Source organism: Osmerus eperlanus, chromosome 11 (genome assembly GCF_963692335.1).
Source record: "Osmerus eperlanus chromosome 11, fOsmEpe2.1, whole genome shotgun sequence".
NCBI lineage: Eukaryota > Metazoa > Chordata > Actinopteri > Osmeriformes > Osmeridae > Osmerus > Osmerus eperlanus.
The window spans coordinates 8,391,528-8,405,882 of NC_085028.1; the positions used below are offsets into that span (position 1 = coordinate 8,391,528).

Sequence of the window (14,355 nt, forward strand, 5' to 3'; positions counted from 1 at the left end):
GGCCCTATTATTAACTCGGTACAGCGGGGCGTCCATACTACGCATAGCTAAGGGTCCGCCGGTCAGTTATTTCTGAGCTGCTGGTGATTGACAGCTCACATCAGAGCTGCTTTGCGGATGGGTTTCCTCACAGCAAAACAGCCACGGCTCCTTTCAGAGAGCCTCCAGTTAACGTTAAAGCGTTCACAAAGATTAATGATTAGGCTATATAATTGCCAAGTTGCAAAGCACACGGAATATGACACTGCAGCTCTCAAGCTACTAAAACATTTTTGGTTCTGTAAAGTATGTCTGAAGCGTGGTTACTGTTGTACCCAGATGTCATGCGTGTAAACTGACTCCGTGCAGTGATCCCAAGGGGCTTCAGGCCAGCTTTTGATGGGGTCCAGTTTGGGACGTTCGAGTCCCCAGTGGCACTGGCACAGTTACACCACCAGGTGTCAGTCTTGTATCTCAGGTGTCACGGAGCCCGGCTGGTGAGGCAGGGAATGAGGAGAGATTCAGGCGCAAACAGGTGTCACTCCATATCAAAATGTTGCCTTTGATGATTGCCTAACGATGGGATTGTTAAAGTGAAAAACAGTTATACACCTTTACTGTCTGGAGAGAGAGGATGTTTTTAAGGAATAAAAACGGACAACTTGTTTCTTACAGAGTTTTGGATGATGCATGTGCTTTACTGAGAGACATTTCAAGGCTTACACAGTGGGTGGAGCCGTTTCAGCTCGTGCCACATGCTGAGGAGCAACAATAATATTTGCAGAGCCGCAAGTGGTTGAGGTCGCAGCGCGCAGGGAGAGCCTGTCCCAGCACCTTCCCGCATGATGACAATACTTGTGGTTTATACAGTCCTAAACGCCCATACCATAGAGGAGAGGCTGGGTGCGGCGGAGCGGTACAGGATGGTAGAAGGTCGCATCCCACATGCATATGCACTCAGAATTCGCACGAGAGCAGTTCTGTGCCTGTTATAGGTCATGGTTTTGAGTTCATCATCGCAAACGGACGCACGAAGATCCAAAACTTGAAAGGGGCTCCCCGCGCATACAGCAAAGATGTCTGTATTTATGAGATCATTGTTTTTGTTTATGGATGTCCTGTTATTTGCTGAATTTACCTCTAGTATGGATGTAGATATTTGCGTACCCGTTCGAATGGATCAACTACCCGGAAAGCATTCCGGTCGTGGAGAGGAGAGGATTAGTGACAATGAAGTTGTATTCAGAGTTAGCGCTTTCCAGCAGGAGTTTATCCTCAGCCTCAGACAGGATTCCCATTTCTTGGGGCCAGGCATCGCCCCGGAAAGCGGCACCTCAGCTCCTAACTCCTCTGAGTTGAGAAGCTGCTTCTACTCCGGTGACGTTAACGCGGACCGGGATTCCTACGTTGCCCTCAGTCTTTGCAAAGGTCTCCAGGGCGCGTTCTCATACGGGGGCATGGAGTATTTTATTAGTGTGAATAAGAACGTGACTTTTTCGGAACATTCAACCAGTTTTGAGCGAACTCACGTCATCCGCCGGCGGGGACGCTCTGAATCAGGTAACAGTCCCAGTAGCAAGTGTATGGTGGGACCCGGATCAGAATTCAACATCTCTGGGTCTTTGGAGAAATACAGGCACAGGGGAGGCCCGGAGGGTGGCGGACTGTCAGATAACGCGCCGTGGAGCCTGAGCCGGTCACGGAGGTTTGCCTCGATCCCCAGGTTTGTGGAGGTTCTTGTGGTGGCGGATGAGTCCATGGCCAAGTTCCACGGTGACGACTTGAAGCAATACCTGCTAACGCTGTTGTCGGTGGCGGCGCAGCTTTACCGGCACCCCAGCATCCTCAACTCCATCAACCTGGTGGTGGTGGGTTTCATGGTCATTAGCGAGGCGGACAAGGGTCCGAAGGTCTCCAGCAACGCAGCTGTCACGCTCAGGAACTTCTGCTCCTGGCAGAAGAAGATCAACAAGCACAGCGACGCCCATCCGGAGTACTGGGACACGGCCATCCTTTTCACCAAGCAGGTATGAAGGTGCTGTTCTGGATCTCGTTCACATGTATTCTGGAAAAGCCTCAGTATCAACACTGGCACTCACTCCAGGAGAGTTTGTTTTGCAGCTGTTAGAGGAGAGTGTGATGATCTCAGCCATGTTTGTGTGGTTGTGTCACTGTGTTACTGTGTGTCTGTGTAATGTGTTAGTCTGTACAATAGCTTATGTGAAAGTGTTAGAGTACAGTCTTAGCAGTGGACCAGGGGTGAGTCACGTTTCCCCTCACTGGTACACCTCAGGGAAGGAATGGGAAGTATCAATTTCTGTGTGATGATGTAAACCTGCCTGCAAGTATCCAGCTGTGAGTGTTTTGTCTTGCCCCTCCCCTCCTCTCCTCTTCTGTTCCCTGGTCTCCTCTCCACTTCGCCACCTTTTTACTAAAGCAGTAAGCTAGGAAACAGCCTGTCAGATGTCTGTAATGAAGCACTGAGGAAGTAGAAAGCAGCCTGAAAAAAACAGCCTGTAACAACACTGCCTGGGATGAAGCAGTCATGAAGCAGTAATGAAGCAGTGTGAGAGAGTGCAGAGGGTCAGAGGTCACGGGGAGAACTAGGGTTCACTGCCTCAGCAACCCTGCAGCAGACACGTACCCTTATGATATAATCCCTGGCAGAATGCTTTAAGACTGCAGCACAGGCCCAGAGTTGCAGATATTCACAGAGAGCGAGAGATTGGCACAGGGAGTGACAGTGTGTGTGTTTATGTGTGTGTGTGAGTGAGTGTGTGTGTGTGTGTCAGCGCTAGAGAGAAAGAGACAGAGATAGAGAGAGGAAGTGGGATCAGAGAGGAAATATGTGTTTCTCATATAGAAGAGGGAGAGGCATATAGTGTGTGTGTGTTTTATCATGTGTTTTACGAGGTTAAATCAAGTTTTAGTCATGACCCGTCTGACCCTGTCCTGGATAATGACACCATTGTGTACCTTCAGGACCTGTGTGGGGCATCTACCTGTGACACGCTGGGCATGGCGGACGTGGGCACCATGTGTGACCCCCGGAGGAGCTGCTCCGTCATTGAGGACGACGGCCTGCCCTCCGCCTTCACCACCGCCCACGAGCTAGGTCAGTAACACCTGCTGTCTTTGGTTGCTTTTCTAAGACCACTCCTGTTCATTGGCTGAACACCTCAAAGCAGAGGGATGGCGATACATGGTGGAAGTCCCTACAGTGTGCAGGCGTTTCAGTTGAGCAGCTAACTGTTTACCCGGCCCGCCTTGTTACACAAATCAAGTGGACCTTCTCCTTTCTACAGAAGATAACAGTGTGTGATCTCAAAGTAGAGGTTTGTTTAACATGGACCTCAGGGCAGCGGCCATCTGCTCCTGTGTTGATAACCCTCTGCATGGTCTGTACTGTGATACTGTAACTGTACACTGGGGCCTATCCACTCAAGCAGAAAGGAGCAGGGATGTTTAGCTTTAATGACAGTGCGTGTAGTAGCCGTGCTCTCTGTGTAGTGAGTCCATGTGTGGACGCCCCAGGCTTCTCTGACACCTCATGCATGTGCACCATCAGATTACACTGATCTCTTACATGTGGTCAGGAGACAGAGCGAGGGAGAAGGGGCGGGGAAGGGAGCGAGGGAGGGAGGGAGAAGAGAAGAGAAGGAAGGAGAAAGGGAGAGGAGAAGGAGGGAGGATGGGAAATGGAGCGGGAAGAGCAGGAGGTAGAACAGCAGAGAGGGATAATAGAGGGAGAGGAGAGAAAGAGGGAGTTGAGAGAGAGGAGAGAAGAGAAGAGAGAAGGTGCTTGCACTCTTTCCTCACTGTCTCGTGTGATTAACTGGCTGTCACTCACGCCACGGTCCGGCTGACACAGAGAGGTTTTCTAGTCAGGCCTGGCCTCCCTCACTAAGGGCTGGCAGGCTGGGGGGGCGGTTGAGTTGAGCAGAGGCAGGGATGAGCAGAGCTGAATCAGCGGCGGGCCCAGGGGCTGCAGTAAAGTCTGGTCCAGGAGGAGTTCCAGTCCAGATGTGGAAGTGCTTCCAGATGAGAGCGGCCCCGAGGGGGTTTCGCTTTTACGGTGCCCACATACATGATGTCATCACGCCCATCTCCCTTCAAAGCCAGCCCTCCTACACTCACTTTGCTCTGGCGATGTCATCCACTGTTTGTACAGGACTGTGCGTGAAGGGCATCATGGGAAACCATTACACCGCCTCCCTTGTGTGAGTGTGTGTGTATGTGTGTGAGTGTGTGTGTGTTTGTGTGAGTGTGTGTGTGTTTGTTAGATCCGAGTTCAATCACCGACCTGTTCAAATGACTACAGGTTGCTCCCAGACGTATGGTGATATTTTACTTATGTTCCAGTTATGTAACCGAACATTTGGTATTATCATGCCACTGTAATACGTATGTTCTGATCGGCTGATCCTGTGGTGTCCTATCCGATCAGGGCACGTGTTCAACATGCCGCATGACAACGTGCGAGCATGTGAGGATGTGTTCGGGAGGCAGAGGGACAATCACATGATGTCGCCCACGCTGATCCAGATCAGCCGCCACAAGCCCTGGTCGTCATGCAGCGCCGCCATCATCACCGACTTCCTGGACCGCGGACACGGTCAGTCACTTCCTGTCCCAGTGTCACTGTTTCCTGTGTTTGTCTCCTCCAGTTCCCACAGTCTCACATCCTAGAGATGCCAAGATTAGTCTGAATACTATTAACAAATGTAAAGAACATTTCTGATTGATTTTTTTTAATGTATTTCCATAAAGTAGTCCACTGTTCTATAGTATATCAGCATAGTGCTGTACTATATGTCTCTGCTAGACCAACCTGAGCAGCAGCCAGTGTGTTAACATGTGTGTTAATGATACCAGGTGACTGTCTGCTGGATCAGCCTGCAAGGCACCTCTCCCTGCCAGACAGCTTGCCAGGCAGAAGCTACAGCCTGCCCCGGCAGTGTGAGTTAGCCTTCGGCTTGGCCTCCAAGCCCTGCCCCTACATGCAGCCGTGCTCCAAGCTGTGGTGCACAGGGCAGGCGCGGGGCCAGCTGGTCTGCCAGACCAGACACTTCCCCTGGGCTGACGGGACAGGCTGTGGGGGGGACAGGGTCTGCTACCGGGGGGGCTGCACCCACAGGAACAACACAAGCCAACCCAAGGTGAGCTGGAGGGAGGTCCTGCCCCAGGGATTAGACCCAGAGAGCACCATATGAGATTACATATGAGATACTTTTCAAAGATTTTGTGCAAAGTTCTAGAAATGTGTGTGTTTGTGTGTGCATTCATGTGTGTTTGCGTGTATGTGTTTATGTGTTCCCATGGCAGGTGGATGGGCGCTGGGGGAAGTGGGGTGGCTTCGGCCCGTGTTCTAGGACCTGTGGTGGAGGGGCCCAGCTGGCCAGGAGGGAGTGTGACCACCCAGCACCAGAACACGGGGGGAAGTTCTGTCAGGGTCTACGGATTCGGTACCGGTCCTGCAACCTGGAGCCCTGTGCATCACGCAAAGGTAAGGACCCCTGGAGGACCACACACACACACCTGTCTCACGCACGGATCAGTGCTTTGCCCAGCATGTTCAAACAGCATGTGTTGAAGCCCCCCCCCCCCCCCCCCCCCCCACAGGGAAGACATTCCGGGAGGAGCAGTGCGAGGCGTTCAACGGTTTCAGCCTGAACACCAACCGGCTGAGCTCCTCCGTGGTCTGGGTGCCCAAGTACTCGGGCGTCTCACCCAAGGACAAGTGCAAGCTCATCTGCCGGGCCAACGGCACTGGATACTTCTACGTCCTGGCTCCTAAGGTACTACCTGGCTAGAACCGAGTAGAACCAGACTGCATCTGCTCTTCTCTGCACGGCCAACTAGCCAGACTGTACTGATTCCTAGGAATTATTTTAAGAAGGCACAAGCTCTTTTCATTACATTAGACTTTTTGTCTGAGAGAAATGGAGGTGGAGAGAGAGCATAGCTGAGAGTCAGGAGGCCAGAAGAAAGAGAGGGTGGGGGGGAGCAGAAAGCAGAGCGGGGCAGTGTTACTAACAGCTGTAAGCTGTCAGCTCTGTTTACTGTGACAGTACTGAAACAGGGTGTTGCATCAATACCAGCCAGGCCCCTGATCCTAGTTGTACCTTCTAGCTTCTGCTCTGACATTCAGGTTTAGTTACAGCAGCTTCTCTGTCCTGTCCCCTCTTCCCTTTCTACCTCCCTCTCACACTTTTCCTTCATTCTCTCTCTCTCTCTCTCTCTCTCTCTCTCTCTCTCTCTCTCTCTCTCTCTCTCTCTCTCTCTCTCTCTCTCTCTCTCTCTCTCTCTCTCTCTCTCTCTGTCTCTCTCTCTCTCTGTTTTTTCTCTCTCTATCTGGTTTCCTCCAATCTTTCTCTATTTTTCCCTCCTGTCTCTGCTCTCCCCAGGTGGTGGATGGGACCCCCTGCTCCCCAGACACGGCTGCCCTGTGCGTCCAGGGGAGGTGTATCAAGGCTGGCTGCGACGGCAAGCTGAGCTCCTCTAAGAAGTTTGACAAGTGTGGCGTCTGCGGGGGAGACAACCAGAGCTGCAGGAGGTTCTCCGGCATATTCTCCAAGCCCATGTAGGTGCTCTGCCAACTCTGCCTACAAACACCACAATTCTCATCCCGTAGGTTTTCTTTTCTGATGTCTGGAAATGTATGTGGTAAGATATTGTTACTGAAAATCTCAGATGACCACCATAACCCTAACTTTAAGGATGCTCGGTGCAGCACACAGCTGTTACACCTGCCTGGTCTACCACACACACCAGTCTTTTCACTAACCATTACGTTGTTAGAGTTGTAATAATCAAGTAAACCATTACAAAGCAGGACTGTCACTATAGTTACTCGTACCTTCCAATAAGGTCCCTAACTCCTCGCCCGTCCTTTCTCCAGACACGGCTACAACTTTGTGGCTAAGCTGCCTGTGGGCGCCACAAACATTGACGTCCGCCAGCGCGGCTACCGGGGATTGGTCAACGATGACAACTACCTGGCGTTGCGTGACGCGCGGGGGCGCTACCTCCTGAATGGGAACTACGTGGTGTCGGCGGCGGAGAGAGACGTGCTGGTGCCCGGCGGCCTGCTGAGGTACAGCGGCACCTCCATCTCCGTGGAGACGCTGCGTGGCACGCGGCCGCTGCAGGAAGCGCTCACCCTGGAGGTGCTGTCCGTGGGCAGGATGACTCCTCCTCGCATACGCTACTCCTTCTACCGGCCAGGGGAGGGGAGGAGCAAGGACGAGCGGAGGGGGGGGGGGGAGGAGGAGAGGAGCCGCAACAGTGTTCTGATGGACAGCAACCAGGTGGAGGGGAAAGGGATGGAGAGAGAGAAGGAGAGGGGGAGGGAGAGAGAGAAGGAGGGTGGGAAGGAGAGAGAGAAGGAGAGTGGGAAGGAGAGAGAGAAGGAGAGTGGGAAGGAGAGAGAGAAGGAGAGTGGGAAGGAGAGAGAGAAGGAGAGTGGGAAGGAGAGAGAGAAGGAGGGTGGGAAGGAGAGAGAGAAGGAGGGTGGGAAGGAGAGAGAGAAGGAGGGTGGGAGGGAGAGAGAGAAGGAGGGAGGGGTGGAGAGGAGGGTGGTTGGGTTTTGGGAGGCGGGGGGGTGGGGGGACTGCTCAGTGAGCTGTGGCAGTGGTGTGCAGCACAGGGCGGTGCAGTGCCAGGGCCCTGCAGGGGGGCCTGCCCCGGACTGTGACCCCCTCCTCAGACCCCCAGGCAGCAGGGTCTGTGGAGGCCCTTGCCCCCTGTGGGAGGTGGGACCTTGGTCACTTTGCTCCAAGAGCTGTGGCCGGGGCTTCAAGCGACGCCAACTACTCTGTGTGACTCAGACGAGGATGAACTTACCCAGGGAGCACTGCTCCGGACAGAGGAAGCCTCAGGAGCTGGACCTGTGTAACCTGGGGCCCTGCTCGAGCCAGGGGATCCTGTCATGAACCCTGGTTCTGCCCTGGCCCTTGGACCATGTAGCCCTCCTCTGGATCCTGAGAACCTGGGGCCTTACCCTTGTCCCTAGGGCCCTGTCCTGGAGGATGAGGTTGTTAGGAGAATTACGAGCCTCACAGACATGGAGAGGTGGACATGTTCTCGTCCTGAGACAGTAAGATAGGGATGCAATATGTCTGCTGAAGGACATGGGACATTAAGGTCATGAGTGTGCCACTGGACCTGGAACCCTCCAGTCTGTCTGCTCCACCTGTGATTGGATACTGCTGAGTGCATGAGACTGCAGGGAGAATTGACTGAGTGTGTTTGAACTCCATAAAGGGTATGGAAAAGAGGGACAACGTGTTAGATCATATCTTTTTGACTTTTATGGTCCACTTACCTCTAGCAGGACAACACACACACACATAAACCTTTTTTTACAAAGAATTACAAAGACATGCTGGTCTAAGTTTAGGCCAAGTTCTTACACAACCAGTTAAATCAATCAATCACTGGATTTCATACATTGGAGTGAAATGCGAAACAGCTTGCACTCTTTATCTGGGGGTTTGCTTTACCCCATGTTTATAAGAACACGAAACATTATAATTGGTTTATTAGTACTGCTTTACGAACAATGTATCTATTTTGGTTCATGTATCAGTTGTATATGCCATTGCTAGTGTACATGTGGCTTAATGGAAGCCATGCTTTGTCGGCACGTTTCCTGCCAAAGACACGAGCCTGGTGATCAGAGAAGCCTCAGAACTGCTACAGTATGTTCCGGAGAAGAACTGTTAGAACACTGTCCCAGGGTTCCCTCATCTGCCTCTCTCTTCCTTCCCCCACATCCTGGCTCTCTCACTGTCCTGAGCCGTTCCAGGATCCACCCAGCTGAGCCATCCAGTACCCAGACTGAGGGACAAACATACCTACTTTTCTGTATACTGTACCGTATAGAACCATGTAAAGTGAGTGTAAAGACCTTACAAGTGTATATAGCAGTAATAGGTGAGCTGAAAGACATGACCGTTGTTCTGTATATAGGGCCTCACAGATGTAGACAGTGAGGGGTAGGTCTAACCTGGCATCTGGATTCATTCTGTTGCCTTCGTGTTCTTCTGTTGATGTTGCAGTGATACTACCTGATGAGTCGGCTTCCCTCCTTCACAGACTCATCACTCTGACATCATCAGCGGGGATGTTTCTCTCTGCTCATTTCTCTACTGGTTTCTCCACTATTCTATCCAGTCCAGACAGTCGCTACAAGGTCTCGACAAGAAGCAGATCGCTTTGCTTTAAACTCCGGTCTTATCAGACATCACACGGAGCAGTGGTGGGTTCCTCCCCTCTTCTTTATCTCAACTCCTCCTTTCTCATCTGTTTTTCTTGTGTTTCTGTACAATTGATCTTCTGTGAGCGTATACTGTGTATACATCTCTGTAGCTGTGTACAAATACATCAACAAGCCGTGTGTTTTTTTGTTAACAGTAAAACTTTACATTACAAAAAAGGTATTCTTTAATTTCGTTATGAGGAAATTAGTAGCCAGCCAAGCCCCAGCCGTAGCCCCAGCCATAGCCCCAGCCCCGGCCATAGCCCCAGCCCCAGCCATAGCCCCAGCCATAGCCCCAGCCCCGGCCATATCCCCAGACCCAGCCAAGCTCCAGCCCCAGCCATAGCCCAAGCCCCAGCCATAGCCCCAGCCATAGCCCCAGCCATAGCCCCAGCCCCGGCCATAGCCCCAGCCCCAGCCATAGCCCCAGCCATAGCCCCAGCCCCGGCCATAGCCCCAGCCCCAGCCATAGCCCCAGCCATAGCCCCAGCCCCAGCCATAGCCCCAGCCATAGCCCCAGCCATAGCCCCAGCCATAGCCCCAGCCATAGCCCCAGCCCAGGATGGTTGATCGCACACACTCATTCAGGCTCAGGCTGGGTGCTGATTCAGAGCCTGGTGAAGTTAGGCTGTAACAGTCATTTAGTGTCAACCTCTTCCCTGGCCTCACTGACAGCTCCGGCCATGCCCACGTCTCATTCTCTGCTTTGAAGCCACGCTCTCAATTTTCCATCCTTCAGACACTCCAGATCTCTGAAACTGTATAAACTTAATAGCGTGTGGATTTGTGGAATTATAGTAGGAAAATCAGTGTGTGAATGGTACTGAGTATCAAGTATATCCCACGTTTGTAAATGTCAACATTGGCAGCCAGGTGGTCAGCTAACAATTTCCATGAGAAAAACGGTTAAATCTGGAGGTACAGAGAAACACAGGTAAACTGGGTAATCAGGGAGTCAGGTGGCTGAGCGGTGAGGGAATCGGGCTAGAAATCCGAAGGTTGCCAGTTCGATTCCCGGTCATGCCATCTGACGCTGTGTCCTTGGGCAAGGCACTTCACCCTACTTGCCTCGGGGGAATGTCCCTATACTTACTGTAAGTCGCTCTGGATAAGAGCGTCTGCTAAATGTAAATGTAATGTAAACTGGGTAAAACGTAACTGTTTGCTTCATGTTTTATTGACAATAACGTACTGTGTTCTGGGAGCATGCTGGCTCGGAACAGGGCTTTCCCCTAGGAAAGATGTTGCTACCAGTTTTATAGGAACTTTACTTCGTTCCAGACCCAGCAGGTCTTTGGTTTCCTGGACCTTCATCAACATGTGCTCTCCTCCTATAGCACCCTCAATATGGAGGCTGTATTGAGCAAACACAGAGATGTATAAGGGATAAACCCCAGGCGGAAATCACATTAACTGCTTCACACCACGGAGCAGGGCCCAAACAGACACCCTGTCAGCGGGAGAAAAGATCCCCTCCATCTTCCCCCTCTCATCTCCCAGTCCCCCCTATTCACCCTCCTCTCACGTGGCTTATTGCCTCGAAGGGTTAACGAGCTGCTCTGGAGAGCCATTGTGGCCCAACAGTACCCAGCGCCCTCCCCTCTCCCAACACCCTCCACTGGCCGGGCAACACAGATAACCCTGCTAATCACTCTGACCAGCGTGTCAGAGCTGAGCGCATTGGGACCAGGGTGGGCCTCTTGTATAATAGCGGTCTCTATGCATCTATCAGTTCTGTTGTGTTTTGGAGTCCATTTTGTTTAAAGCTCATCAAAAAATAGAACTTGAGTCAATATGAGTACACTCCTCAGTAAACTTGAACTGCACTTTGTTTGGGTCTTTTGGGGTTTATAAAGGTTTTCAGTATTGGTTCATACACAGTACGTTTACAATATGGGTAGGTGCTACAACCACTGTTCAGGGTGCACATTCATGTATAAAATGTGGTTTATACAGGATCATACTGAGGGTTCATATAGGTTCACAGTACTATGCAGTACTACCAGGGTAGAGGGGTCTACTGTATTATTGAATTAACTGTTTATGTCCTCATTGCGGGATAGGATAGGATAGGATGCGGTAGGAGATCAAATAACTCATAAACAACCTCTGCTGGCGCCTGTGTCACCAAGCCACATCCTGACTGAGGTCAGGGAGAGGGTGAGGGAGGGAGAGGGGAACGAGGACCATCTTTCTGGATGTCGCATGGTTGTGTCATCCTCTGTCTCTGTAAATCACTGGAATGCAAAGATGAGGGGAGGAGAAGAGAGTTATGATGATGTCTTCCTCTGGAGTGCTCCTGCACAGATCTGGGGTGAAGTTCACATGCAGGCTGTTTTACTCAGAGATCTGGGAAGAGTTGGTACTCGGGGCATTGAGGACTTCTGCCAGGTTACCATCAGGACAGAGGCTTATAGGGAACTCAGAAATCTGTTCTGCTGTGAGCAGAGTGGAGTTTCTCCACTGAGAAGCAAGGAGCTGTCAGAAGTCTGTCTCACCCTCACACCCCCATATATAGCACCTGTTTCGCTCCACAAAGGCAAGGACACACAGCGTCCAGCAGCCATGCAGGCTGTTTTCACATGCAGGCTGTTTTACTCAGAGATCTGGGAAGAGTTGGTACTCGGGGCATTGAGGACTTCTGCCAGGTTACCATCAGGACAGAGGCTTATAGGGAACTCAGAAATCTGTTCTGCTGTGAGCAGAGTGGAGTTTCTCCACTCTGAGAGTTTCTCCACTGAGAAGCAAGGAGCTGTCAGAAGTCTGTCTCACCCTCACACCCCCATATAGCACCTGTTTCGCACCACAAAGGCAAGCATGAAGAAAACATCCTTCAGAATTGCAACTGTGTGTTTTCATGCAGCTAAAATTAAATGTAGTGGGAAACAGTCTGCCTGGGTCCTGGTCTGGGTCTTAGTTTCCAGATAGTCTGCGGCCTTGTCTGTGTCATGGTCTACAGATATTCAGGGTTCTGGTCTGGGTCCTGGTCTGGCTTTAGGTCTACAGAGAAAAACTAGGTCCTGATTTGTAGAGAGAGTCTGCCTGGGTCATGATGATCACAGCCTCAAAAGCAGCCAGCCAGCTGAAAACATGAACAATGGAAGCTCCACTCGCATGCGAGGCGCTGCACAATTTGAACGCCTGCTCACCCTTACACAACAAAGGCGCCTGTTGTTATCTTAAAGGGGTGGGAGCAAGGGATGGAACGGATGGATGGCAGGAGTCCACTGGGGATAGAGGGATGCTAGGCAGCTTTAACCCCTCCTCCTTGGTGCTTTGCCATGGCATTTCTTCACTTAGATACACAACACACACCTTAGTACACGTACACACATAAACACACATCATGTTCTCAATCATACTGCTGACAAAACAGAGAGGAGCGAGAGGGAGAGAGAGAAAGTGAGAAAAAAAGAGAATTGGAGAAAGTTCCTCTGTGTTACTCTCTTGGGGTAAACTTACAGAGAGCCAGGGTGTGTATCATAACACTGGGCTCTGCCTGGTAAACACTATCACACTGGAGTAACTCCTCCAGGGCAGTATGAAAGAGAGACCAATAGGGAGAGAGTGGAGGGGCGGTGTTCCAGAGGGTGGTTGTTCAGAGAGGCGACTAGGTGGAAGGTTGTCATCATGAAGGTCCAGGAAAGGACTGGAGACTGTGGCTCTTCTGTCTCAGACACCACATCAGAGGCAGCCTAATTAACTGCTGCTTGGTTCTGTCCAACTGGGCAGCGACTCCCTGCTGTCCAGCCCTGTGTCTGTGGTCACTCATTCAGACCACAGCATGTTGCTGTTGTGCATGGCTGACCGGGGTTTAAACCCTACTTTGTTTCTATGCAACAAGACTGTCTAAGTCTGTCAAGCTTAACAAGTAAGTCACATAGTAGTTTAGAGATCTTAGGGCATGGCAGAGGAGTGGTTTACAGAGTCAGATGTAGTAACACATGACAAACAGACTTGATGAGGTAGGATCCCTTCTGATGGCAGCTCTACTTTTGATCTCTGTGATGAAACAAGTCTGTTCCAACTTGTTGCTAGGGAAAGTTATCATGAAGATGAGTCTACACGTGTACTCTTACTATTATCCCACTTCACACGCCCACCAACCCTGTCCAATAGCAGGGTTGGTGGTAATACTGAAGATTTGGGGGACAGGAAGACAGCCGCCAAGGTACAGCCTGACAGCCTGCATCAGTGGTTACTGTCCTGTTGGGACATCAACATGAAAACTCCAGAACATCAGAACTATAAGGCACCACATCTTGAATTTCAAAACTTTAGAACATCACATCTTAAGGACATCAGAACATCAATTGTCAGAATCTCAAGAAAAGTAGAACCCAGGCCCAGCTGCCACACTGCCACAATGTATTAGTTAGAGAGACGCCAACATCAGAACATCAAAAAAAAACTGCAGAATATCAGAATATTAAAACATCAATCAGCATTTCAGCACAAGCAAGAAATCCCTGGATGAGGTAATCCTCCGAAGCCTGGCCCAACAGGGAGGTCTGAACAGGACAGACCACAGGATGGCTGACTGACAGGGTGGACTAGGAAAGGCTAAAGGTTCGAGTCTGGCCTTTGATCCATTCAGCACTATCATATACCACTGCCAGCCTGACTCCAGCTCCAACATGACGAAGTAGTAGGGCAGCAGATTATTCAGTACAGGTGCAGGTACAGGCCAGTTCACATTCAGAATGGATGATGAAATCTGCTGATGCTGAGATTGATAGGTGAGAGTTCTGGTGTTTTAAAAGGCATATATAGATGTCAATACCATTCAGAGCTATGTTTCTCTACCACTCAGTCTCTGTGTCTATCTTTCTCTCTCCTCACTACCTCCACCAACCATCTCTCTCCCTCTTTCTCCACCTATCATTCTCTCCTTCCTCTAAGACATCTTCTTCCGACATTTTCACAGCCTGTTAATCCCAGCATTCCCTGCTGTGGGTCAAGCCTGCATGGAGCGGAACCTTCTCTGTCTCTCCAGATAACTTTCAGCTGTCTCACGTCGTCATTCCAGCCCGATGATGGAATAACAGCAACCAGGCAATGCTCCTCAATAAATCCCACTGACTCTCGGGAGGCATGTTTTTCTGCTGGACAGA

The 14,355-nt window shown here is 50.9% G+C and overlaps 1 protein-coding gene across 1 annotated transcript; it reads left to right on the forward strand.

The window, feature by feature from the left end:
- The first annotated feature begins 718 nt into the window (after positions 1-718).
- LOC134028934 (A disintegrin and metalloproteinase with thrombospondin motifs 15-like) lies at positions 719-9,411 on the forward strand. Its single transcript, XM_062472846.1, has 9 exons — positions 719-2,006; positions 2,962-3,094; positions 4,427-4,594; positions 4,855-5,138; positions 5,305-5,485; positions 5,602-5,777; positions 6,387-6,562; positions 6,881-7,289; positions 7,515-9,411. The coding sequence occupies exons 1-9, from the start codon at positions 1,056-1,058 to the stop codon at positions 7,911-7,913; spliced, it is 2,877 nt and encodes a 958-aa protein (XP_062328830.1). The 5' UTR covers positions 719-1,055; the 3' UTR covers positions 7,914-9,411.
- The last annotated feature ends 4,944 nt before the right edge of the window (positions 9,412-14,355 follow it).

What these genes read in the sequence shown, in the direction of transcription:
- LOC134028934 (XM_062472846.1), top strand. Translation starts at nt 1,056, where the DNA reads ATGTCTGTATTTATGAGATCATTGTTTTTGTTTATGGATGTCCTGTTA. An exon ending in CTTCCTGGACCGCGGACACG is followed by an intron (nt 4,595 to 4,854) that starts GTCAGTCACTTC and finishes TAATGATACCAG; the next exon opens with GTGACTGTCTGCTGGATCAG. An exon ending in GCCCTGTGCATCACGCAAAG is followed by an intron (nt 5,486 to 5,601) that starts GTAAGGACCCCT and finishes CCCCCCCCACAG; the next exon opens with GGAAGACATTCCGGGAGGAG.